Below are 23,625 nucleotides of genomic sequence, written 5' to 3' on the forward strand. Positions count from 1 at the left end.
AGAACTGGTGCCTGCGTAGAGCCACCCGATGTGGTGGGGAATGGCAAGAGATCTACGGTGGTGGTGACGCCAAGTAGGTGGCACGGGAATGGCTGGAGGTTTAGGCGCCAAGGCCGTCTATGTAGTGGGTGGATTTGCTGGGGAGATTCAATAACAGAGAGGACGCAACATGGGACAATAATAGGGAACTATTGATGGGTAGCAGTGAACATGTATGTTTGAGCTCCGTAATCGAGTGCATCTGCATAACATCACAGAAGGGGGACTACCAGGAAAGCAAATGAACCATTACTGAGTGTTGTAGTTAACGACGACTGCCAGAAAAGTAAATCCATTGCTGATGGTCAGTACTAACCCATCTCAACTCATGATGGATGTAATCCATGCTCGAGCTCACGCTAAAACTCGTACAACTCCACCAACTGCGTTAAGGACGTGAGCACTACCCTGTTGTTGGCCACAATCACTTTATCGTATGCGTGGGTGGGGGCATGGCTGGCGAGCAGACAAGAGATCAGCGCCTCCTGCCTGGCAGCCTGAGGCCCAAAGTAGCCGCTGGCTCTGTGCCGGTCTAACAACACCCCGTTCCACCCGGCACGGATGGCACCAATGAAGTCCTTGTCACGGTGGTCGCCAACGTGCCACATCCTCTCGTACTTGTCAATGGTCTGGCCCTGTTTCCGGGCCACAGCGTCGAAGAACTTCTTGTTGGGCTTTTCCGCCCCGAGCTCGTACGACACGTACACGTTGGAGAAGTATTGAGAGAGCCCCAAGTTCTTGAGAATGGCCACCACTCGCGAGTCGGAGTTGCTCAGCACAACCATGTTGACTCCCCGCTTTTTGAGGGCCTGGAGAGCAGGTTCTACGTCGTCGAACACAGTGTAGGCGCCAGGCCCCGTGAAGTGGTCGACCAACGCCTGACAAAGCTCGTGGCTCTTGTTGGCGTCGAGTTCAAACACTTGTAGTACCAACTGTTTCCACCAGTCTTCCGACGACGTGATCTCGCTGGAGTTCTTGCCATAGTTGGGGAACCGCTCGAGCAATTCAGCATGGATCTTGCCAAACCGGCTCGAGATTGTCTCCACGGGCAAATCAATGCCGTAGCTGTGGGCAATCTCGGCGTACTGTTCGGCAATAGGCTTCTTAGGCACATAGAGCGTACCAAAAGCGTCAAACGAAATGAGACTGGGTGGTGGGAACATCTCATTAGTTTCAGGCAACAGGCCCGAGATTCCAAAGGGGTCTGACTTCAAGGACACGAATCTCCTGCCGACGATTGTACGCGCCAAGCGCTGTCTCATGGAAAACATGGTGGTGATAAAGAAGTTGCAACTCCAGAGCTTTCTCCTAATTGGGGTGGAGTCACGTGCCATGCTGGCCTATTGTATGTGTCAGATATTTTATTGCTATGCTACCTATCCTAAGAGGACCTCCCAGCCCCATTCCTTCATCACAGTGTTCCAGTGCAAGGGTGACGAGATGCCGCCAAGGATATCCTCGACCGACGAATTTTGGTTACTATGTACCGCAGCCATAAGCCCGCTAATTTGTGCTGATATGTTTCGCAATTTTCCGTCCTGTTCATCATTACTGACGTTGACCTTCAAGTCGCTAGCATCCATGCTTCTGCGCTTTCTATGAAGATACTCATCCTTGCGTCGCCACACCTCCTTCACCACTTCGAACGCCCTGTCGATATTCCCAATCCACATTCTTTGAGATAAGTGTGCCCATCTGGCCTCGCACCATTCTCTCTCCTCGCCAGGTTCAGCTTCACACGAGCCCACCAATAATGGAAAGATATGCACCACATACAAGTGGGAGGTTGTAGGAATGGCTGCGAGTAATATGAAGATTTTCTCTGCCAACTGGTGTGACGAAAGTGAAGGAATTTCCGGAACCGCCTGGTGCAAATAGAGCAAGGTTGCAAAACGGTACGCTTCAGCAGTGGTGATGCACGAGGAAATATCCCAGGTGTTTCCTGAGCTGCTATCATCGCACATTCCTCCGGAATTGGCTTGTTTCAACATGGTTGGCGTAATGGTGGGTTTCCATTCAATCAACTGGTGTTTGAGCTCGGCTGCAACCGTGATGATTGTCAAGGAATTGCGGGTCTTGTCGGAGCCCTTCTTTCTGATCTTGGCTATCAAGGTTGCCACCTTGCCCATGAGCAGAAAGAGCGACTGGGCACACCCCAAGAGCGGATCGACATATTCGTTGTTGTAGTTGAATGTATCCAAGTTATCGAACAAGTTGAAGCCACTACGACTATCCCTGTCTCCACCCCCGAAACTCAGTTCACTAGAGTCTGACCGGTTTCCTGGAGATCCATCTTCAGAAACACTGCCTGTCTCACTATAGACCAGCCTTATTCGCCTGGACTGCTTCTCCTTGTTTCTGGAATTTTGCAACATGCTGGTAATTGTTGCAACCAAATCAATACCCTTGTCGTCATTATTGTTATCAGTGGTCATTTGGGCAAGTACCTCAAAATAAATCCAGATATTGAATAAGAATTGCAAACTCTTTGGAATTGCAACCGCGTGACTCTTGTCCTTGTAGCGTAATTCGTCTGCCGACTCCGAGTCGTCCGATTCTTGGACCATTCTATCCCATTCCAGATTGTCCAACAAAATTAATTTCTTTTGCAAGTCCTTCTTCTTGTTATCGATCATCTCGGTGTAATCCGAATCTGATGCAGTTGGACTGCTATTCAATTCCTTTCTCTTTTTTGATAAGAATGCCTGTTGCTCCCGCAACAAATTCAATACTTTCTGGATCATACTCTTCGCACCCTTCAAGTGGGCAATCCCACTGGAGATGTGGGTATCCCAGGACTCTCCAACCGCGAGGTTTAAACAAGTTGCCAACGCTATATCAGCAGGTAATTCTTGAGAAATTTCATCATCATTAGTTCTTGATAACCCAGTAGCCAACTCAACAATACATCTTTTCATATACGTGTATCCTTTCGCTCTCAAGTAACTTCGAGTATTGCTTAACTCATTGTTTCCTGCCATGTGAAATAAGGTCATTGATGCTATAGAATTGAATAGGCAGGAATATTTGGTTGCCAATGGTATAATCATATTCCTCCATGGGTTTTCATTTGCTCCGTTCTTGATTGACATGATGGTACAAGTGTACAGGGAATACAAATGGAGGATTTGTTCTTGATCTGAAGTCCGTAACAATGATCGAGCAGAGTCATTGTCAAATATCATGGTCAACGGGGTATTTATGCTGTCAACAGGTGAGTTGGTGCCGCTTAATAATCTTATTTTTGGTGTTCTTGGACTGCCAGAGCTAGTGGTCTTGGACATATCATCATTGGATGGCATGTGGCCCAAGGTTAAGGGGCTCAAGGGGATTTCACCGTTAAATTTCAAAGATTCCACATCAAAGGCTCCATCCTTCCCATCATCAGCATTAAATGCAAAATTAATCAAAGCAGAAAGAGACGGAGTCAAGTTCACGTCGTTGGGCTCCGGGTATTTTGATGTAGTCGTCAATTCTGAATTGTGCTTCACTAGAAACTCTGAAAAATTGGGGGAGAATGGCACTTGATGCAGAGGTGAATGCGATTTAGACAAAGACCCCGAGCCAGACGACTCTATCTCATCAATCGCTGCTTCTGCTAACGAGTCTAAGTTATGGTTGGTCTTAGCAAATTCTGACTTTATCAACTTTAGTTCCGACGGTACACAGCTGTTGCTACTCAATGATCTTTGTAATGACTGTGCCAGTACTTTTTCTGTCAGCAAGGATTCTTGTGAAAGACTCCGTGCTCTCTTCATGGGCAATGTTGATTTGGGATCGCTGAGTTTGTGTTTGCGGTGTGATCTGGGGTTAAGTCCTTTCGAGATAAGGTCATTTTCTATTTTGATGTCGTCGAGTGTTTTGCCAGTCATAGAGAGAGATGCTAGCTCTAAATGCTTTTGAAAAGTGTCGTTTTGCAGCTGAGACTTGTCGGATGGTTTGGAAGTTATTTCTGGGTCGGGACCCTCTTCATTCTCATATGACATCCATTTGAAATTTGTGGCATACCCACCACACTCGATCTTCTTTCTGGTACAGTTCAAACATACTGGCTTTGTTTCGTCACACTTCAATCTTTTCCTCTTGCATGTCAAGCATCCGTTACGACTTTTTGTGATTTTGGGCTTGGTGGCACATGAAGTTGATTTTGAAGAGCTTCTGGTTGCCACACTTTTGGTAGCCATAGTACCATTGAATACACGCTAGGTTACGGCAAGAGACAACAGAGCAAATTAACCATGTTTAAACAGCTGTCTAATCATTTCCTGAAAAAGATAAGATAAGACATAATAACGCATCGCGGGATCGTGTTCCGCATTAGGACATGGTATCCCTGATAACGACCCCCCACACAATGCGATTAGTCCCCTATATGTGTATGCAGTATATATAAACCATTACTATCTATATTAGGGTAAAGCATGACGGTGCCAACTTGAACTGATAATCACAATGGCTGGCATTGTTACGACCAGATTGTTCATCGACTTGGTTGTCGGTAGCTTCCGTGATGTAACGCACCCATGGAAAACATGTATACTTCATCTGCTCTTCATCGACCCGCAAATAGGTAATTTTAAGACCTGAATAAGATAGCATAGGTATGTTGAAGGTGATTTTGATATTGTTGAAAGTATTGTTTTGTGTAATCTTTTTCAAGATCTTGGATGCCAGTGAGGAAGATTGTCCATTCACCCCATAGAACGTATCGAGCTCCTTGGTGATATTATCGTCATCATCTTCCTCGTTTTGTGTCTGCTCTTCAAACCTGTGGTTGAGCAGGTTCTGTATATTGTGTAGGTTGGCTTGGGTCACCGAATTCAAACTAAGTTCGGCCATCATCTTCACCGCTTTTTTCCCAGTAATATTATCAATCGACCACACTAGCTCCGAGCTGTCGATTTTGTAACTAACTTCTCCCATTTCCGTCTTGTACTTCAACCCATCCTCGTCTAGAGACGTTATGTCAAATATATTCGGGTTGATTGGTATTCTTACGAGTAAATTTCGGCAATGGAGCCTTTTTTTAAACTTCGTAGTAAGGACACAAAGTATTTGGAGCTTTTTAGACTGGCTCAATATTCTATAAGTGGGTTTTATCATGATCAATGCTCCCTTTCGTTTTTGCTTGTGCTGTTCAACATTATATGTCATGAGTGTGAATTTGTCATCTGGGGGAGTGAACGTAACCAAATTATCTTTGTAAATTGATCCTAATTGTATGCATTGATGAAACTGAATGTCCCTGATAGGTATACGATCTTTGCGTTTGGCCTGATCTTCTTCTCCAACTAGTGTTTCTTGCTCATCTTCTGCATCATCATCTTCATCCTTTATTACAAGCTGGTTACCACTCATATCAATTGGTTCTTCTTCATTTTCGATGAAATCCTCGTTGTCAACACTGGATATGTATTTCTCATTAAAGCCAATTTTGCAATTGGGCATTCCCGATAAATAACACTTGACAGCACACGAACCATGGATTTCGTTTTTCTTGACCTTTTCCAGCTGGATATCATAGTGAAATTCACAGTGCTCAATTATGTCAATATAAATCTCGTTCTTCGCGTAAAATATCCCTTTGGGACGCCAATTTATGGCCAGGGAATACGTCCTCAAAATTGAGCTATTGATCACGGAATTGTCATCAGACATCACATCGGATTTATTGGCTTGATTTCGGGTGGATTTGATATCCTTGTGCTTGTGGCTCTTCGACTTGGATTTCGATTTGGAAGTTTCTGATTCGTCTTCGCTATCGGAGGAGTATTTTTCGGCACCCTGCTTCAACTTTGGTAGATTGGCCTCTATTTTGATGTACTCCTTTAACAAGTTGTAGTCGGTGACTTGAATGACGCCAAAATCCATGCATTCATCTAGCAAGTCGAAAATCAACATTGAATTGTCACTAACAGTGTCTTTGTCAAGTTTCTGCCCATTGGATCCCGAGCATAAGTAGTGGCATAAGGTCCCATAGAACTGGTTGAGAAATAGAATCGTCAGCATGGCGTTGATATTTCGTACTGACACTGCCATCAATAGGATATCGAAATTGCCTCGAATGTAGGTGTAGGTTATGCCATTGCTCTCAATAAACGGGGTTTTTTGCTCATTCGGAAGCTTCTTGAACGTATTCTCGAAGTTCCGTATTAACGACTGATCTCCAGGTATATCGTTTCTGTATCTGCGGTTCAACAACACTTGACTGTGAGGGTACTCTATATCAGAATCAGGCCAGAATAGGATATAGAAGGCACATACCATGCTTGGAAGCTATCCTTCTGCACTATAAGCCCACTGTCAAGGGATATTGGGTCAATCCAAACGGAGAAGGTAAGGCAGGCTGACGTTTGTGCGTTTCGGCTATGGCCTGAAGTGTACTGTGATCTGGTGGGACCAAAACCTACCTCCTGCACATATGCCGCGAGCCGTTACACCCACCGGGGTAAGCCCACTTCATATACAGTAGCACCCGTATTGGAATACTGTTCTATCTTCCCACAACCTGAACTCACACTCCCTTCGCCTGGCGGTGATAACATGAAGACAATACAGACATATACAGGGAAGCTCTTGGAGGAGCAGGTGCACAAGCTCAACATCAGCGCCGGAAATGCCTTGCGATGGAAAGTGCACCAAGCAGGCACTGATCCCAACCAATTATCCTTGCAGGCAGACTACAAGTTTGGGTCTTTTGCAAAGACGTGGAAATTCCTCAACTCCATCGTGATCCCAGCACATACCCTCAAGCACCATCCTACAATCACTACCACATATAATAAAGTGAAAATAGAGTTGACGACTCATGACCAAGGCAACAAGATTACCTCATTGGACTTCAAGTTGGCCGAATTGATAAATCAGACATATCAAGACGACTTTTCTACCCCCAAAACTACTCTGGAAAAAGCTGTTTCGTTGTCTGAAGCAAGTAAGATCATAAACGAATTGGTGTCCCGCAAGGAATAATTATGATTCATACTACACCACCTAATTGCATGTACCTCTCATCTGCTTTAATAGATATATAGAAGCAGCCTGTCCATACCGACTCCAGACTACATACCGTGTTACTTGTTTCCTGCTATTAGCTCATTTTGTCTATCTATATTACATAACCTATACGTATTTGGTGGCCGTACAGAACGCATCCTTGACCTCAACAGCCTCATATGTTCCCTCTAAGCTTGCCAATACGGAATACTCATACTCGTGAATATTCTCAATGGTGTGCTTCTCAACAATAGGCTTACCCTTCTTGTTACCTTTTGCTGGAACCTCAAGAGTTCTGGTGTAAGTCAAGGTGAAAGGTGGTGTACCTATGAATGTGAAGTAAAGTTCGGTTTGGTCGCCTTCGTGGATATCTTCCACAATGTAATCACCCTTATTAATTTCAACCGAGGGAAGGTCGTGAATATACACACTCAACTCATCCTGGGCTTCGGGAGATTGAGATAAATCAACGTAACATTTGCTGGTCGATGAATCTTGAAGCCCGTCAATGACTAAAGCACCAGGTTTAGATGCCAATCTCTTGAAGTTAAATGACAGCTCTGCCTTTCTAGCATTGTCATTGAACTTGTAGAAGACAGTAAATGGTGGTATACCAGTTAAGTTGTATTCAACATGATCTCCAACACAAAAGTTAACCTTTGGACCCTTCTTTGCAACACTAGGAACCTCAGTAACGACAATGACGTAACTATTCAACGTTGAAAAATCCTTTCTTGTACATCCATTTGCATCAGTCAATTCGTTTATGGTCAAGATATGTTCACCCAAACCAACAAAGTATTCAGACTCAAGATGAATTTTCGCTTCTTGTAAAGCATTGATATGAATTTGCTTAGTCTTGCCAGTCTCTTCGTGAGTTAACGATGCCTTCAATTGATAAGGATACTTTCCTTTGAGGGTCATTGGAACCGACACTATTGGTCCTTTCTTCTTGTTAAGGGCAGTTTCACATACTTGCGAGAATTGCTCACTGGATTCAAACTTAGCATTGGGCAAAGGATTAATTTCATACATCACATTTGGCAATTCCTTCTTTCCCTTTCTATAGGTTTTCTTCGTGTATAAGTTATCATACACTCCAACAAATCTGTATTCGTATCTGCCGCTGTGTGATGTTGGAAGTTTAATGGTAACATCATTCTTGTTGATTTCCAAAGATTTCGATTCTGATCTGCCGTTGGGAAACTTGATCTCGTAATCGACCACAAATGGACTTGCTCCTTCTAATTGTAACTTTAATAGGCTCTCGCAATTTTGACACAATGGATTCAAGTGAATGAAAGAATCGTCTGTATGTTGCTTCATAACATTTTCGCTTGACACAGTAAGGTTTGGTTTGTTATAGTAAGTAACAAGCACAGATCTTTCCTTGTTGGTGATTACACCTGGGCAACCGCTATTTTCATACGAGACTAAGGTATAGATACCTTCTTCCTTCACTTTCAAGTTCAGCGATCCAATTAAGCTTCTAGTAGTAATTTTTGAAGAGTCATAAAGGTTAGCAACCTTATATTCAAGCTTGTCTGACGATGTTCTTCCGATGGAAGACTTGATATCCAAGGGAATATTGGCATATTCTCCTTCAACTATTTTGACCTCACTGGAAACTTGGATCTGAGCTTCTGGAATATCAGATCTACTTTTAACTGTTATTGACTCTCTCTCATCAATAAGAGCATCACAGGTAAACTTATCCTTAATATTGGAAACTTTGATCTTATAGTTCTTACCAATTAATTGCTTTGGTGATTTAATCAGATATTTCATGGCATCCTTCACTTTAACTGAACTTATTAATTTTTTGTTCGTTTGAGGGTCAACAAAATCAACATCAAACTCGAAAGGCCCATTACCTGTAAAGTAAAGAGGAATTTCCAAAGACTCACCTGAGCAAATATTCTTAGTCTCAATATACCTTCCGGCATTCTCGAAGAATGACACTTTCGAAATTTGATTGAAATATGTCAGGTAAGTGTACTTATCCTCATCTAACTTAACAGCTGTTGAAATATAGTTGGCGTCTCTCAATTCTTTGAATTTAATCACGTAATTTCCTTCGGCTGTGGGAGTAAACTTGAATGTGTGATGATTATCCGAAGTTCTCAAAACTCTAGCCACGGTACCCCGCTCTGATTGAACTGGGCGTAATGCACCATTTTCCTGCTTCTTATAAACGGTATATTGTACTTGAAATGGTGCTCTTCCAACTAGACTTAAATCGAAAGTATATCCTGTAGTTCCAAGGCATTTATCGACAATAGGTTCTGCGTTAATCCCCACCTCTGGTGGGAATGCCTGACTGAAAGAAACTTCATTAGATTTTGAAATTTCACAGGAGCAGAATCTATTCTTAGTAGAAATCAAGCGATAACTTCCAGCTTTATCGACAATAATTCCTTGTTTTAAGTCTGTTAAGCTTTTAAATGTTTTGGAAATGGTGTGCGAGAGCAATTCATCTTCCTTATTGGTGTATGAGATATCGACTGTAATTGGGAATTCTGAATCCTTCAAATTTTGATTAGCCACGATTTGAATTGTCTTGGTTCCATTGATGAGAAGCTCGGTACTAGAATCATAATCTGTGATGCCAAATGAAGGTACACTTTTCAATTCAAAATCAAATCTAACATCTTTGTCTGAAGAAGCAGGATTGTATCTTTTAGAATTACCCAAATGATCAATAATTTCAACTAGTTGAAACTCTAAGGTCCCTTCTTTGGCATCATTCATAATTTCAGGATAATGTAAAATCTCCTGCTCTAACGTATTACGAGTAAGACTGTGCGAATCGATCCACGATACATCCCTCTTTGATTGGAGTAAAGGCTTGGTTGTAACCTCACCCACTGAGGAATTGATTGTTTTATAGTGTTTTCCATTCAAATTCACATTAAACTTGACGGTGACTGGGGTGACACCAAATACACTGAGCAATGGAAGCTGAAGAGGTTCTTCATTTCCAGTTTTTGATAAACATTTATAGTTCTTTGACTCATCAAAACTGGGAGGGTACGAGAATTTGGAACTAGGACAATGAGAGATCATGAACTCAGATTTGTAAGTTCTAATATTGATATTCTTGATATCTGTGACCTTTGATATCCTGTACAACCCTGGTTCTTTTAAAGGTATTTCAAGGTAGAAAATCCTGGAATCGTCATTCTTGTAGTCCGGGTATCTCCCCAAGTGGGAGTGATCTTTTCTACCCAACTTTTTGAGAGTGTTAGCTGTGTAATTAAGATAATTCACGTTGTTATCAGGTGTGATATGTTGTAATTGCAAGAACCCTAATTGAGTTGTAGTATTGAACTCAATTGGCATTTCCAATGGTTGGTTTTCTGATCTCTCTAAACATATCTTGTCAAAATGGAAAGGATTGAACTTTGCCGAAGAGTCTGGTAGATAGTGAATAGTTAATTTTCCCTTAAAATGAGATTCCATGTCGACCACTCTGTTATAATTAACGGAATCACCCACCACAGTTAATTCTCTCTTGGATGCGATGGCCTTCCAAACTGGCATGACAAAACTGGTCACAAGTACCACAGTCTGACTGCTGGCCAAAAAAAATGTAACGGAGTTCAACACGAGGGTAAGAATCAACGTCTTGAGTGGTGAGAATCTCAAGTATGGAATACTCAATATTGGTAGGATCCATAGGAAGAGACCATCAATTATGGCGTATTTCAAAACGAAGGTGAAATTGTTTGAAGGTGCCAATGAGCCTCCGGAGATCGGCACGTCAGACTTCAATAGCAAGACCTCATACACTTTCCAACTCTGGATCAATATGAAGAACGAGACCACAAACACTCTCTGAGATGCTAGGTCTAGAATATTCGAGGGTATCAAAGGCTCCAGGTCTTCCTCCTCGTGGTGGCGCCGGTCCTGCTGCTCGGGTGGCATTGTGTGTTTGCTGTTCTGGATACAAGTCTTCAGATGTAGTAGGTAGTTTTTTAGCGAAAACAAACATCGCGATATTATTTCCGAGGGTGGGCAATTCCGAGGGTACTTCTGTAGCCAGACGTATACAGCACTACTAAGCCGTACTAGCCTGACTAGGGGCATGTTGAGCTTCTTGATGTGGTAAAGGATTAAAAGTTGGAAGTTGAATACATTCAGAGTAATTATGGGGCTAGGTAACGGCTATCAGAATTTTTTAAGGAAACTACATCTGAAGTCCAGAGTTAAGTGCCACTTTTGAAATGTAGAAGTATTGTATTTCTCTACTTTCAAAGCTATATTGGAGTACTGCAAGTTTAAGAATGTAGTTTTTTACTTTTATTTGGTCCGTTGCTCTATAACTACCTTTGTGGAATTTGCTACTATACAATAACCCAAGATCCTTCCTTTTTGACCTGAATAACCTTGATTGCAGGAAGATCCCAACCTATACCACCAGAACCAACCGCAGCTGCAAATCTGGGGACCACATAACACTCTCTCTTGGTGGAGGTGATATTCTTTGGTGCATAGGGATGGCTCAATGGCTTCGAATAGGTAATCAAAGGGGAATTTTTGGCTATGCTTGTCAACTGTGCGCCGGTGATATCAACCAACGGCTTCAATCTAACTTTTTGCTCCTGTCCTTCTCTTTTGTTGGCACCAACGCTCAATGATTGATACACCAAGTAAGAAGCTGGAATGGCCCCAGACTGGTTGATAACTGATNCTGGATGAATGTAAGCCACTTCGCCGGCCCTGAAGTCAGTGAGTGGGTCAAATGGAGTATAAGGAATGTTAATAATGGTGGTTTTCTTAGGAATTTCAACATCCTTCGAAACCAAATCCGTTCTGATAGCTATCTGATCAATGAACCCTGAAGCAATCATTTGCTTAATGGCTGAAATTTGTTGCTTTGTAGGAACACCAAGCTTAGCCTGCTCCTCGTGGGAAAGAGCAATTGAATCTGGATTGGTGTTACTCTTCACAATATAATCAACTTGTTTTCTCAATTTGACAATCTCCTCCATCACCTTGGCCCTCAAGAAGTGCGATTTCAAAAACTGGCTCCTGTCTTTGGAGGAAACATGATCAAATGCACAAACAGCAGAAAGTAACTTCAACGCATCACTTGATTTGTCTAATCTTGAGAAAACTGCTTGCGAATGATTGTAGCTCGATCTTAACTTCTTCTTGACTTCAACATCCATATCATCTTCCTCTTCGCTTTCTTCGTCTGACTCCAGTTTCTTTCTAGGTGTGTTGATCCCTATTTCATTCTCTCCAATGAACGGGTCACCAACGGATAATGCAGAAACAATAGCAATGATATATGGAAGGCAACCATGTTGATTACCAATGATTAATATTTTGGAGAAACGGGGACTCAATGGGAATAATGACATTGTTTTACCCAACTCAGTAATCTGCTTCTTCTCGTAATCCAATGCACCTAAGATGGTCAACAACTTCTCTGCCTTAACAAGAGCAAGTCTGTCTGGAGGAGTTGGGAACGGGAAATTGGCTACTTGATCAATTCCCATACTCTTCATAGACAAAACCACACTCTCGAATGGCATCCTCAAAATTTCTGGACGACTAAATTGGGGGAAGTATTCTTCGTAGATTGCAGAAGAATACAACCGGTAACAATGGCCTGGCCCAGTTCTACCTGCTCTACCTGCTCTTTGATCGGACGAAGCCTTAGAAATCCAATCAATTTCAAATGATTGTACACCCGATTCTTCATTGAACTTCCTCTCTTTAGAACGACCACAATCAACAACATATCTGATTCCTGGAATTGTTAAAGAAGTTTCTGCCACATTAGTAGCCACAATACAAATTCGACTGCCGGGTGGCGGATTTTGAAAGACTTTCATTTGCTCCTTCGTTGGTAACAAGGAGTAAAGTGGCAACACGAAAAGTGGATCCTTGTCAGTTTGGTGTGCCTCTAACGTTTCCTCAAACCCTTCTTCATCAGAATCAGACTCCGAGTCATAATCATCCATACCTTCCAATTCCTGTTGGTTAACACCAAGTTCAACTTCTTCTGCTTCTGCATCGGCATTTTTGTTGAGTCTGACAACAACATCTTCAGACTCCTCATAAATTGGCTGTTGCTTTTTCTTGTTAGGGAATGGAAACTCTTTGCGCAACTTTTTGACAGTTGTGGTGATTTCATTTTGACCTGTCAAGAAGATCAAAATACCCCCTGGAGGTAATCTCTTATGGATCTTGGAAGCCTTTTTAAAAGCCTCTTCCACGTAATCAAAATTTGTCTTACGGTTAAAGTGAACACTGACTGGATACTGTCTAGCATCCACCTTGATGATAGGAGGAGGTGTTTTGAATAATTGTTTGTTCTCGGAGAAGTCGGATACCCTCAAAGTAGCAGACATAATGATTAATTTCAAAGGCTTGTACTTTTCAGGATTTTCCAGATGATACTTCCTTCTCAATTTCACCACTCTACTCAACATACCAATTAAAATGTCGGTGTTAATATTTCTTTCGTGAGCCTCATCAATGATAATTGAAGAGTATTTCGCAAGTAAGAAGTCAGTCATCATTTCTCTCAAGAGAACACCATCAGTCATAAATTTCAATGCAGTACCATTCTCTTGACCTTCATTTTTTATGGTGGTATCAAACCTGATTTGATAACCAACTCTCTTACCGTGGTCACCCAATTCGTTACCCACTCTCTCTGCCATAGATACGGCAGCAACTCTTCTTGGCTGCGTAACACCAATCATTCCAGGGTATAAATCATGTTTGAGATTACCAAATCCTGCTTCGTATAAAAATTGAGGTACCTGGGTGGTTTTACCGGAACCTGTCTCACCACAGATCACCACACAATCATGATGGTTGATGGCTTCCATAATCTTATGTTCCTCACCGTAAACAGGCAATTGGATTCTCACATTTTGAATCTCAGCAGAACGGTTAACTTCAACAAAGAAGGCTTCTCTTTGTAAGTCTTTATTAATTGGGATGTAACCCTCCTCATCAGATGAATGATCGACGTCTTCTTCATGAATGCTTGGTTTGGAGTATTTTTCTTTGGTTTCCTTACTTAAGGTAGGCATAACAGTCTCCTGATCACGTCCCTCAAGACTACGAACTTGTTGCTCAGCCCATTGCTTAAATGACTCTGCAACCTTCGAATGCTTTGGCTTGTTTTGCATCAAACGCGACATTTCCTCTTCTTCCTCTGATTCTTCATCAAGTTCTTCATCCGACTCTTCCTCAGAATCTTCGTCAGAATCTTCCTCTGATCCATCTGAACCATCTTCTGAGACCTCCTCGTCACTGGCGGTTGAAGCCTTGGTCGTGCCATCGTTTGTATCGCTATCTATTTCTTCCGACTCAGGAGTCTCGGAATCCTCTTCGTCTGAACCTTGATCTTCGTTATCGCTCTCGTTGACATCGTCATCTTGGCCTTGTTCCTCCTCATCGGTGGACAAGAAATCGTTATCATCTTCAATCTTCAATCTTTTGTTCTCTTCTTTCTCCACTTTCAATCTCCAGGTATACTTCTTCGTACCGGTTGATTTTCCTATCTTTGGCAAATTGGCAAATCCAAACCCAAGTCCACTTCCACCAAACTTGGCAGGTCTATTATCTATAAATCCCGAACTTGATGTGGTATCTGGAAATTTTTCTTCTGCCTCTTCGTCCGACAGGTCTTCCTCGCTACTAGGAAACTTTGGAGTTATTTCCATATCCTCTGGCCATTCTTTAACCTCTCTCTCCTCATATAAGATGTCCCTGGTTCTTTCATCACCTCTACCTTGTCTTTCAAGCTCTAAGGCTTCCACCATTTCTTCTTTTCTGGTTTGCTTTCCTTTACCTAAGAGTTTCGATGCAGTGAGTTGAGAGGTATCAACCTTAGTTTTGGACAACTTTTCAAGTAAGGTTTTCTTTTCCTCTCTTTTCAATTGATGCTCGATATATTTGTCCAATCTCTTCTTCTTGGCTTTCGACATTTTGGTTTCTTTGGCATTTTCCGAGTAGAGTGTTTCCTCAAGTTTTCTTTTACGCTCTTGCTTTTCCTCCTCGGACATTGGCTTTAGTATTTCTGAGTTGGAATTAGGCTCATTGAATATTTTGGCTGTATCGACTTCTTCATTTTGGTCTTCTTCGTGTCTATGGAATTGCTTGTTTCTAGCCCTCTTAAGAGTGGCCTGCTTAGCGAGCATCCCAGCACGGGCTTTCTCGTTAAATCTCTTTCTATATTTCCCCATGTCGTTTACGATGCCCTTGGATCTAATGTGAGATGAAGGTGATTTTTTTGAGATGAGGATTGGGATGGTGCATCACGTGCAGGATCCTACAAGTCGCAAGTGACTACTCCAGATTATCATTCAAGCAAACTACAAACAGGCCAATCCGAAGCCTATCCTGTTCAAGAGTAAAGCAAGGCCATCATGAGCCTGTCTGATCTCTATAAGAAGTGTGAGTGAGCAATCGATTCCATCGCAATCATAGAAATAGTACTAACCAACCAGTAATACATACCACACTTACCCTCAACTCAACCACCCTATTCACCTATGAGAACCATGAGCTTGTCCACTTGATCAATAATCTCAACTGCTCAGAAATAATATCCCAAGAATTGGGGCTAGTGAATTCGTCCAAGACCTTGGTGGGATCTATCCCTATTACAACTGGATCTAGAGTAACCAATACCAGATTACTCCTTTACTTCATGAAGAAGGTTTTCTCCAATAGTGATGGAAGTAGTGATTTGATAACGGTAGTTGTCATATCACACTATAACGTTTCCAAAACTTTGATCTTGACTATTTTGAAGAAGATTACTGATAAGTACATTGACTTCAAGAAGGAGCTTGGAAGTGGAAACGACCCTAACCAACAAGAGCAGGCCAAGGTACGGTTGGGAGAGTTTAAGCTCTACATGACTCAGATCATAAAGGTAGAGGAGATGAATTTCGACTCAAATCAATCGTCCTATAGATATGGTTCGACTGATGAGGGAGACGATGCAAATGATTCCATCAATCCGAATCAATTGTTACTCGCAAATGAAGAAGTAGATGAAGTTAGGCTGTTGATGTTAGATAACATCAACAAGTTGTTAAGCAGGGGTGACAAAATCAATCGCTTAGTGGATCAAACGGATAGACTCACTACATCCTCGCTGGTGTTTCAAAAGAAGGCACAGCAGATAAAAAGAAACATGTGGATCGGCAAGACCAAGTTTTATTTAGCTTTGGGGGGTGGAATTGCCCTACTCTTCTACTTATTATTGGGATCACTGTGTGGCTTCCCACTTTTTAGTCATTGTATCGGTCATAATTGATTAGATTGCCTAGACCACTCATTATTACCCAGCAGTGTATTCCTTGAAATCGAGAAGTAAGTAAGGAGCCTCTGATTAATTGAATCCAGAAGAATATGCAGACTGCTTTCATTTATGAACACCATATATCATTTTTGTCTATTATATTCACTTAGTTGCGCTTTAATCAATCCTGTTTTGTAGGTCAAATTTCTAGGGATCCTTACATCTGAATGTGAGTTCAAAACCCAAATTGCTGAAACATTTATATTACATGTATTGGTACTATTAGATTTACATCATTCTTCATCGCTGCTGTCTTTCTCATCAGCAGGCTCTTCTAGCTCGGGTCCCTGTAACTCTTGCTCGTCCTTTGAAATGGCAGCTATAGGATTGACTTCAACTTCTTCCACTTCCTCTTTTGTAGCGTCCTCATCCACATCCTCATCTTCAGGTTCAGCCACATCCTCTTCATCATCTTCTTCGACCTCTACTTCTTCGGCTTCCTCCTCCTCGGTCCTATCAATGGCTATTTCCTGGTTAGCCTTCAATTTCTTAGCAGCAGGATCACTTGATTCTTCATCAACCTTGAGCTCCAACTTTTGCTTCTTCTTCAAGTTGACAGCGTTCTCGTATACACTTAATTTCAGCTTTACTTCAGGTAAGAATCCTGAGAATTCAGCGTTCTCCAATGCTTGGAAAACGTCCTGGGTGTTGATGGTTTTCCTGCCTGAAGTCTTGGCCACATGCCTGGCATAGAACATCATATGTGATACGAACACGGTGGCTGACCTTTGAAGTGCTATAAGAGAGTCCTTTGCAATGATCATGTTGTGACCACCTTCCTCGTCACTTATGATGGTTTTGGCCAACTTTTGCACCGTGCTCTTGGGAAAAAGAATATCATCTATGGATACCAATTCTGAGTCCTTATTTGGCTGTGGATACTGGCCATCAGCGTTCTTTCTCCATCCTTTTGGTGGCATGGTTCGTGTCAGTAATGAGTATTGAACAGAATCCTACGCGTCATATTAATAATGCTGAAATACGGTCAATGAACTTTAGCGTTGAACATATTTGAGCCATCCTGTCCAGAACTGCTGTAGAAGTAGCCCAACTGGGCTTGCCATCCTCTACGACCCCAGATTCGACACTGAAGCCTGTTTCCATGAAAGATACCGTGTACGGGTTATGCACGTGACGTGCTCTCATCTCTATTGGAGGCAGTTTCCCCACTACCCTCCATCAGTATCCACCCCGGATGTCCCATGATACCAACTCGGCAGATGACACCTTGTACGGAGTGTTGAATTCGCGGAACATCGGTCGTGTCGACTTTGGTAATCACGAATTCGATACCTGGTATGGAAATGCTGCTTACTTCAATCCGCTAGACGTCAACCACTCTGACTTGGGCTACTCGTTTCTGAACAAGTTGGTCCATGATCCCGGCTTCAAAATAAAGAAAAAGGCGGATGGACACATTCCAAGTGATGGGTACTGGTTGGACAAGCTTTATGTGTGTGATTACTGCTTCAAGTATACGGCAAACGAGACGGAGATCCACAACCACCGGGTAGTTTGCCCTTTGAACAAACCAAAGCCCACGATTGGAAAGCTCGTGTACCGAGATGACGTTACTCCCTACTATATACGACAGATCCGTGGCTTCAAATACCCCTTATACTGCCAGAACATGTGCTTATTTGGAAAGCTTTTCTTGGATGATAAATCGGTGTACTACAATATTGACTACTTTGACTTTTATGTGGTTTACGGACAGGACGGGGGAAGCAATTTCAAACCAATGGGATTTTTCTCCAAGGAAGTGCTATCATATGACAATAATAATAACCTAGCATGTATCTGCATTTTCCCACCCTTTCAAAGGCGCCATTTGGGGTCTCTATTGATAGAGTTCCTGTATGCCTTAGCCAAAGTGACTCCTGGCCAACTCAAAAGTGGTCCAGAATTTCCCCTTTCACCCTACGGCAAAGTGAGTTATCTCAAGTTTTGGTCGAAGCACCTAGCCAATATCATTCACAATCACCTAATCAATAAAAAAAGGTTTACAATCTCTGAATTGTCAGATTTGACTGGTTATAGAAATGAGGATGTATTGTTTACCTTGGAGTTCATGAAGTTACTCAAGCAGGAAAAGAATGGAAGAGTTACTTTAATGTTGGGCAACTTTGATCGATGGTGTGCCGAGAATAAGTTTGATCCTTCTCAAGAAAGAAACATGTTGAATCCGGAATACTTGCTAGTATAAAACTAACTTGAGTNCAAACCTTGTATAATAGAAATGTATAATAGAAACTTATCGAAGTTGTAGTGTAGCGAAACTCGAACGCTATCTCGCCTGCATTAATTTTACATAAAGAGATCTTAATCAACGCAACTGCAGAAAGGCATCGAGTAATACCGATGATTGGGCATTACTATGCCTGCTCTTCTCAAAAACATTCCAGAATCTTAAAGTTTCGTCACCTGCTCCAGTTACAATAGTTTCACCATCAGGAGATATCGAAAGGTATAACACCCTATAGGTATGGCCAGTCAACTGAGCAATCTGCTGCATCGATGGGTATTTCCACACAATTATCTGATTCCGTGAATATCCATGCGTTGAAACCAATTCATTAGAATTCTTCGACCAAATCAAATTGCACACTTGCGAGCCTGTATTCACATCATGTACGAGGTTTCCAGTCAATGTATTCCATGTTTTGATCGTTTTATCGGCAGTTCCCCCTCCAGATGCTAAAATCCCCCTTTGATGGGGCGACCATGCTATGGCTTTAACAGCGGCCACATGGTCTGTAAATTGATGTAAAGGTTTTGGATTCAATCCATCCCATATTATCAACTTATTATCGTTACCACCACTCGCCAACTTGTTCTCCTCGACATTCCATTTTAAACCACACACTTCCTGCTTGTGAGTCTCAAACTTATTTACATAATGACTTTCTATTCTCACATCACGATTCAAAATCGTTCTATCTCGTGAACCACTCGATAATATATGCTCATTCCATGCTAAAGAGCTCACTCTGAGACTGTGTCCTGACATCGTCCTAACACATTTGATTTTTGTAGCGTCCCATATTTCAACTAGACCTTTAGAAGTACCAATGGCTAAATGAGTACCAGAGCCTATCCAGTTCAAACTAGTTACTTTGTCTTTGTTTGACAAATTGCACAATCTATCCACCGATTGTGTTGCACCATCCCATAAGTACACACTATCGCCTAGACCCACTGCAAGGATATCTTGCTGACCCCAATCCACCAAATTAAGATAAAAATCATCGGAAAGCTCGGGTGCATCCAATACTCTATAAGGGACTTTCAGTATGTTTCTTGGTTTCTTTTGGGGTGACAACAAAAGCTTTTGAGATTCCTGTCTCACTGGTGATAATGAATATAATTGGCTTTGTAAATCTCTCGAGACCGGTCTCGTTTTCTGAGGAGACTGGTATGTAAAAAGATTTGTTTTTCTTCTGGGTGTACTGGTGACACTCGTATCATAATCAAGAGATGCGCCGGCAACGGCACTAGTTCCTTGATTTCCCGTTGAGGCATCAGCATTTATTGTTGTGGTGTGAGAAGGATTTGAAGGAGTGTCCCCTAGCGAAGCTGCGGATCGGGGAGGGCTTCCTGATAGGTTCACACTGTTAGGTATTGAAGATCTTCCTGGTTGAATCAAGTTACCTGCACTATTTGGTCTACCGGGAGTCTTAATGATAGGACTGCGATTAGAAGATAAGTTACCTGTGGTGAGGTTTGTGGCTGCCATAGGTACATTATCACCAAACAACTCGGCCTTTAAGACGGTTGAAAACGTACGGTTGGCCTCTTCCTCTTTGCGTATATCAATTTCATTGTCAGCATGCTTGACACTCCTCAAATCGGGAAGAACCTCTTGATTCGATAAACTGAAAGCTGCCTGGAGATCTATGCCTGTCCTGTTGGGAATGTATCTGTCACTGAAAATAGACTTTTGGTTTCTTCGTCTGGGTGAGGATGTTGGGAGTGAAGGGACTTCGCCTACTCGCGGAGGTTCAGTTCTTCGGGTTGACCTGGAAGGGGATCTCGGAGTCTCAAGCATATTGCGATGGTTGGTTCCTGAACGTGATCCACCTAAGCTGCCTGAGCTAGGGTCACTTTCGTCTGCCGCACCTGCCATTGTGATTCTTTGCCAGGATGTATTAGAGGTAGGATGAAAGATATCACTTTTGTCTTGATTCTCAAATGAGGGGCCACGGCTGGATCTGGACCCGGTTCTTTGGAGAGTGATCTTAAATCAAAGGCCCAAGGCGTGATTGGGGAGGACGGCCGATATGGGTGGTCCAATGGTCGTCAAATAAAGCGGAGCTCTGGCTGTCGTAATGCTTCGGATTCAACATATCATCCATAAAATTCTGATAATGTGGTGAGGAATCACGTGCAGCACTCACTAGGGAGTCGGGCAGCTGCGACCACCAAGGAGGAGGAGATGAGCAGGGAAGATTGGGATGCTATTGGGCCCGATGCAACGAGGAGAGCCTGAGCTGGTCTCTAGCCAAATGTGGAAAGGCTTTTACCGAATTACACCCCTACAAATTTGTGACAAGCTCAGGATGTATTGTGGCAGCCCAAAAGGGTAGTTGTGCTACCACTGTGTCAATTGCAAGAAGGAGACCAGAAACGAGGAAAACTAGTTTTGAATTGCTGGTTTCAGGTTCGTATGTCGAAACCATGATGAGACCTGTCCCGGCTTATATAAACCATAGACGTGGTGTACAAGTGTTTCTGTAGTACACAATGCAATTTCGGTTAATTTTTGCAATTCTCTTAATTTCTTGCAAAGTTTCCAGCAATCCAATTTCTACCAACACCAGCTGGGTGGAACTCCCGTTATATTTTAAGGATGATTTTTACTACGTCCTGGACTTGGCTTTGGGGTTCCCTCCACAACCACTTGATGTACAAATCGACACGGGCTCCTCTGATTTGGTGGTCAGCTCCAGCGGCTACGACGGTAGCCAGTCTAGTTCCAGCGTGGACTCGGGACTTGATTACCCTGTGTCGTATGGCTCGATCGAGAGCTTCACTATGCGGAAAGTCTACGATTATGTCGAGGCAAATGGGCTCAGAATAGACGGGTTTACGTTTGGGGTGAGTTCGTTGGACTCGTTGAACGGAGCCCAAGGGATCCTAGGTGTGGGCTACAACGTCAGAACGGCAATGGGAGTCTACGCAAACTTTCCAGCCAAACTCAAGGACTCAGGCATTATTGGCGCTACCATGTATTCCTTCAACGGCGATGTGCTGGCGCTGTCGGTGCTCTTTGGCGCCGTGGACCCCAGCAAGTACTCGGGACCATTGATGAGAAACACCATCCTCCGCGACGTGGGACCAGGCACAGTGCGGTCAACATACACCTCATTGGCCATTGCGGTGCATGGCATCAGTGTTGGAGGCACCGTGGTGTCTGATCAGAAACTTGCCTACGAAATCGACTCGGGTGCAAATGTGCTTGCAACCACTGCGACAGTGGTACAAAACATTCTCATGGTGCTAGGGCCATCAGACTACGCTACCGACGATGACGACTACTACTTGGAGCACAAGATGTCCACCACAGTGAGCGTTGACTTCTCGGGGTTCGTGGTGGAGTTTCCTTTGGCAGATATAGTTGGTGAAACCCTCGAGGTTGATGGGTCCCGCTACTGCTCCCTCAACCTTGCCGAGGTGGATATTGGGAAAAACTCGTATTTCGGAACCATGCCAAATGCCATACTCAGACACTACTACACCGTGTACGATTTGGACCGAAACGAAGTGTACTTGGCGCCATTGGCCCGTCTGAACCGCCAGTCCTCCATTGTTCCTGTATCTGGCACCTACAATGTTCTCACCAGTACTGGCACCAAGTTCAACGTTGGTTACACAAAAATGTACGACGAACGGCTTGAAACGGTTGTGTCTCCGAGCAGCTCCGGCGAAGCAGCCACCTCCACGATGGCAGGGCATAACCCAACTAGCACGGCCACCACAAAACCCCCCATGCCCTCCCAGACGTCACCTGGGGTGTGCTACGTAAAATAGATCCAGCCAATCAGATGCGCACAATTGGTTATTAGTGTGCATACTCAGTGTATAGAAAAAATTTAGTCCAATCCAAACTTAACGATTCGAGTATTACCAGAAGCACCATCCATCCAATATGCTTAACATGCTTCGTTTCAATAGAGCCATTGCCAGGCCCAACATAGTCGGCAACAGAGCTTACTCCATCATCTCCGTGCACAGAGACTCCAAGTCCGACAACCAAGACCTTCCTTTCGAGTTCAACTCTGAAAACATCAAGAGAGCCGAAGCTATCATAGCTAAATACCCACCACAATACAAGAAGGGTGCATGCATGCCATTATTGGACTTGGGCCAACGTCAGTTGGGCTTCACCTCCATCTCTGTCATGAACTACGTTGCCAAGATGTTAGACATGCCACCAATGAGAGTCTACGAAGTTGCCACTTTCTACACTATGTTCAACAGAGCTCCCATGGGTAAGTACAACATTCAAGTCTGTACCACCACCCCATGCCAATTGTGTGGATCCGACGGCGTTATGCAAGCCATCCAAGACCACCTCAAGATCAAGCCAGGCCAAACCACCAAGGACAACTTGTTCACTTTGCAAGAAGTCGAATGTTTGGGTGCCTGTGTGAACGCTCCTATGTTGGCTGTCAACGACGACTACCATGAAGACTTGACCCCAGAAAAGACGGTGGAGATCTTGAAGACTTTACAAGAAGGTAAGGAATTGACCAAGATCGGTCCTGTCAGTGGCAGAGAAAGTTGTGAACCTTACTCCGGTGCCAAGGTGTTATTGGGCGAGGAACCAACCGACATCAGAAAATTCACCAGATCCGATTTATAAACTGTACACTACTTGTTCGGAGAGCATAATAAAAGTCATACTGTCAGTGTGTAGGCCCAGCAAACTGCTGGTGCTCGCACATTGCACTAATCCCGGCACTTCCCACCAGCCGTGAAGATCCACGCTAGAGATAAATTCAATAAACACCATCTTACTGTATCATAGTGCTATACAGCATTTTCCAAGTAAATATCATTCCTCTGATAAGCAGTACTTTTCTAATTGAATTTGGCTTCAAGTAGGAGCAGAGTAATCTCCTTCTACGTACAAAAGTTGTGGGGTTGACCGTTTGAGAGCGCATCTCTTTATTTTACATAGTTTCATAACCAAAAGCAGCCAAACACAGCTTCCCGGAATTCAACATGTTCAAAACAGAGGAAGA

General features: G+C 43.1%; 12 protein-coding genes across 12 annotated transcripts; 5 read left to right on the top strand and 7 right to left on the bottom strand.

Moving 5' to 3' along the window:
- Positions 1 to 398: 398 nt before the first annotated feature.
- CANTADRAFT_49487 (uncharacterized protein) lies at positions 399 to 1,301 on the bottom strand (the record flags this gene model as incomplete). The annotated part of the gene is made up of 1 exon (XM_020209711.1): positions 399 to 1,301. One exon carries the CDS (start codon positions 1,299 to 1,301, stop codon positions 399 to 401), a length of 903 nt encoding a protein of 300 aa, XP_020064767.1.
- Positions 1,302 to 1,415: 114 nt separating this feature from the next.
- On the bottom strand, positions 1,416 to 4,160 carry ZCF9 (Zcf9p; the record flags this gene model as incomplete). Its single annotated transcript, XM_020208286.2, has 3 exons — positions 1,416 to 2,278; positions 2,345 to 3,297; positions 3,463 to 4,160. Coding segments are annotated over 3 exons (2,514 nt in total), but the record flags the coding sequence as incomplete, so codon positions are not given.
- A 283-nt stretch (positions 4,161 to 4,443) lies between these two features.
- On the bottom strand, positions 4,444 to 6,306 carry CANTADRAFT_20948 (uncharacterized protein; the record flags this gene model as incomplete). Its single annotated transcript, XM_020206640.1, has 1 exon — positions 4,444 to 6,306. The coding sequence occupies one exon, from the start codon at positions 6,304 to 6,306 to the stop codon at positions 4,444 to 4,446; it is 1,863 nt and encodes a 620-aa protein (XP_020064769.1).
- A 402-nt stretch (positions 6,307 to 6,708) lies between these two features.
- Positions 6,709 to 6,912, top strand: PHHB (4a-hydroxytetrahydrobiopterin dehydratase; the record flags this gene model as incomplete). Its single annotated transcript, XM_020208276.1, has 1 exon — positions 6,709 to 6,912. A coding segment is annotated over one exon (204 nt), but the record flags the coding sequence as incomplete, so codon positions are not given.
- Positions 6,913 to 7,161: 249 nt separating this feature from the next.
- Positions 7,162 to 10,962, bottom strand: POM152 (Pom152p; the record flags this gene model as incomplete). The annotated part of the gene is made up of 1 exon (XM_020209628.1): positions 7,162 to 10,962. One exon carries the CDS (start codon positions 10,960 to 10,962, stop codon positions 7,162 to 7,164), a length of 3,801 nt encoding a protein of 1,266 aa, XP_020064771.1.
- A 320-nt stretch (positions 10,963 to 11,282) lies between these two features.
- CANTADRAFT_25567 (ATP-dependent RNA helicase) lies at positions 11,283 to 15,259 on the bottom strand. Its single transcript, XM_020207462.1, has one exon. It carries the CDS (start codon positions 15,249 to 15,251, stop codon positions 11,382 to 11,384), a length of 3,870 nt encoding a protein of 1,289 aa, XP_020064772.1. The 5' UTR covers positions 15,252 to 15,259; the 3' UTR covers positions 11,283 to 11,381.
- Positions 15,260 to 15,515: 256 nt separating this feature from the next.
- CANTADRAFT_25569 (uncharacterized protein) lies at positions 15,516 to 16,523 on the top strand. The gene has a single exon (XM_020207463.1). It carries the CDS (start codon positions 15,719 to 15,721, stop codon positions 16,331 to 16,333), a length of 615 nt encoding a protein of 204 aa, XP_020064773.1. The 5' UTR covers positions 15,516 to 15,718; the 3' UTR covers positions 16,334 to 16,523.
- An 88-nt stretch (positions 16,524 to 16,611) lies between these two features.
- Positions 16,612 to 17,298, bottom strand: DPB4 (DNA polymerase epsilon noncatalytic subunit; the record flags this gene model as incomplete). The annotated part of the gene is made up of 1 exon (XM_020209799.1): positions 16,612 to 17,298. One exon carries the CDS (start codon positions 17,296 to 17,298, stop codon positions 16,612 to 16,614), a length of 687 nt encoding a protein of 228 aa, XP_020064774.1.
- A 275-nt stretch (positions 17,299 to 17,573) lies between these two features.
- On the top strand, positions 17,574 to 18,584 carry SAS2 (Sas2p; the record flags this gene model as incomplete). The annotated part of the gene is made up of 1 exon (XM_020209816.1): positions 17,574 to 18,584. The coding sequence occupies one exon, from the start codon at positions 17,574 to 17,576 to the stop codon at positions 18,582 to 18,584; it is 1,011 nt and encodes a 336-aa protein (XP_020064775.1).
- Positions 18,585 to 18,704: 120 nt separating this feature from the next.
- Positions 18,705 to 20,426, bottom strand: CDH1 (Cdh1p; the record flags this gene model as incomplete). Its single annotated transcript, XM_020209783.1, has 1 exon — positions 18,705 to 20,426. One exon carries the CDS (start codon positions 20,424 to 20,426, stop codon positions 18,705 to 18,707), a length of 1,722 nt encoding a protein of 573 aa, XP_020064776.1.
- Positions 20,427 to 21,133: 707 nt separating this feature from the next.
- On the top strand, positions 21,134 to 22,297 carry SAP30 (aspartyl protease SAP30; the record flags this gene model as incomplete). Its single annotated transcript, XM_020208227.1, has 1 exon — positions 21,134 to 22,297. A coding segment is annotated over one exon (1,164 nt), but the record flags the coding sequence as incomplete, so codon positions are not given.
- Positions 22,298 to 22,535: 238 nt separating this feature from the next.
- On the top strand, positions 22,536 to 23,243 carry CANTADRAFT_48513 (uncharacterized protein; the record flags this gene model as incomplete). Its single annotated transcript, XM_020209592.1, has 1 exon — positions 22,536 to 23,243. One exon carries the CDS (start codon positions 22,536 to 22,538, stop codon positions 23,241 to 23,243), a length of 708 nt encoding a protein of 235 aa, XP_020064778.1.
- Positions 23,244 to 23,625: the final 382 nt, after the last annotated feature.

This window comes from Suhomyces tanzawaensis (genome assembly GCF_001661415.1).
Source record: "Suhomyces tanzawaensis NRRL Y-17324 unplaced genomic scaffold CANTAscaffold_3, whole genome shotgun sequence".
In the NCBI taxonomy this organism is placed as follows: domain Eukaryota; kingdom Fungi; phylum Ascomycota; class Pichiomycetes; order Serinales; family Debaryomycetaceae; genus Suhomyces; species Suhomyces tanzawaensis.

Excerpts from the sequence above, each read along its gene's own strand:
- CANTADRAFT_25569 (XM_020207463.1), top strand. The coding sequence starts at position 15,719 with ATGAAGAAGGTTTTCTCCAATAGTGATGGAAGTAGTGATTTGATAACG.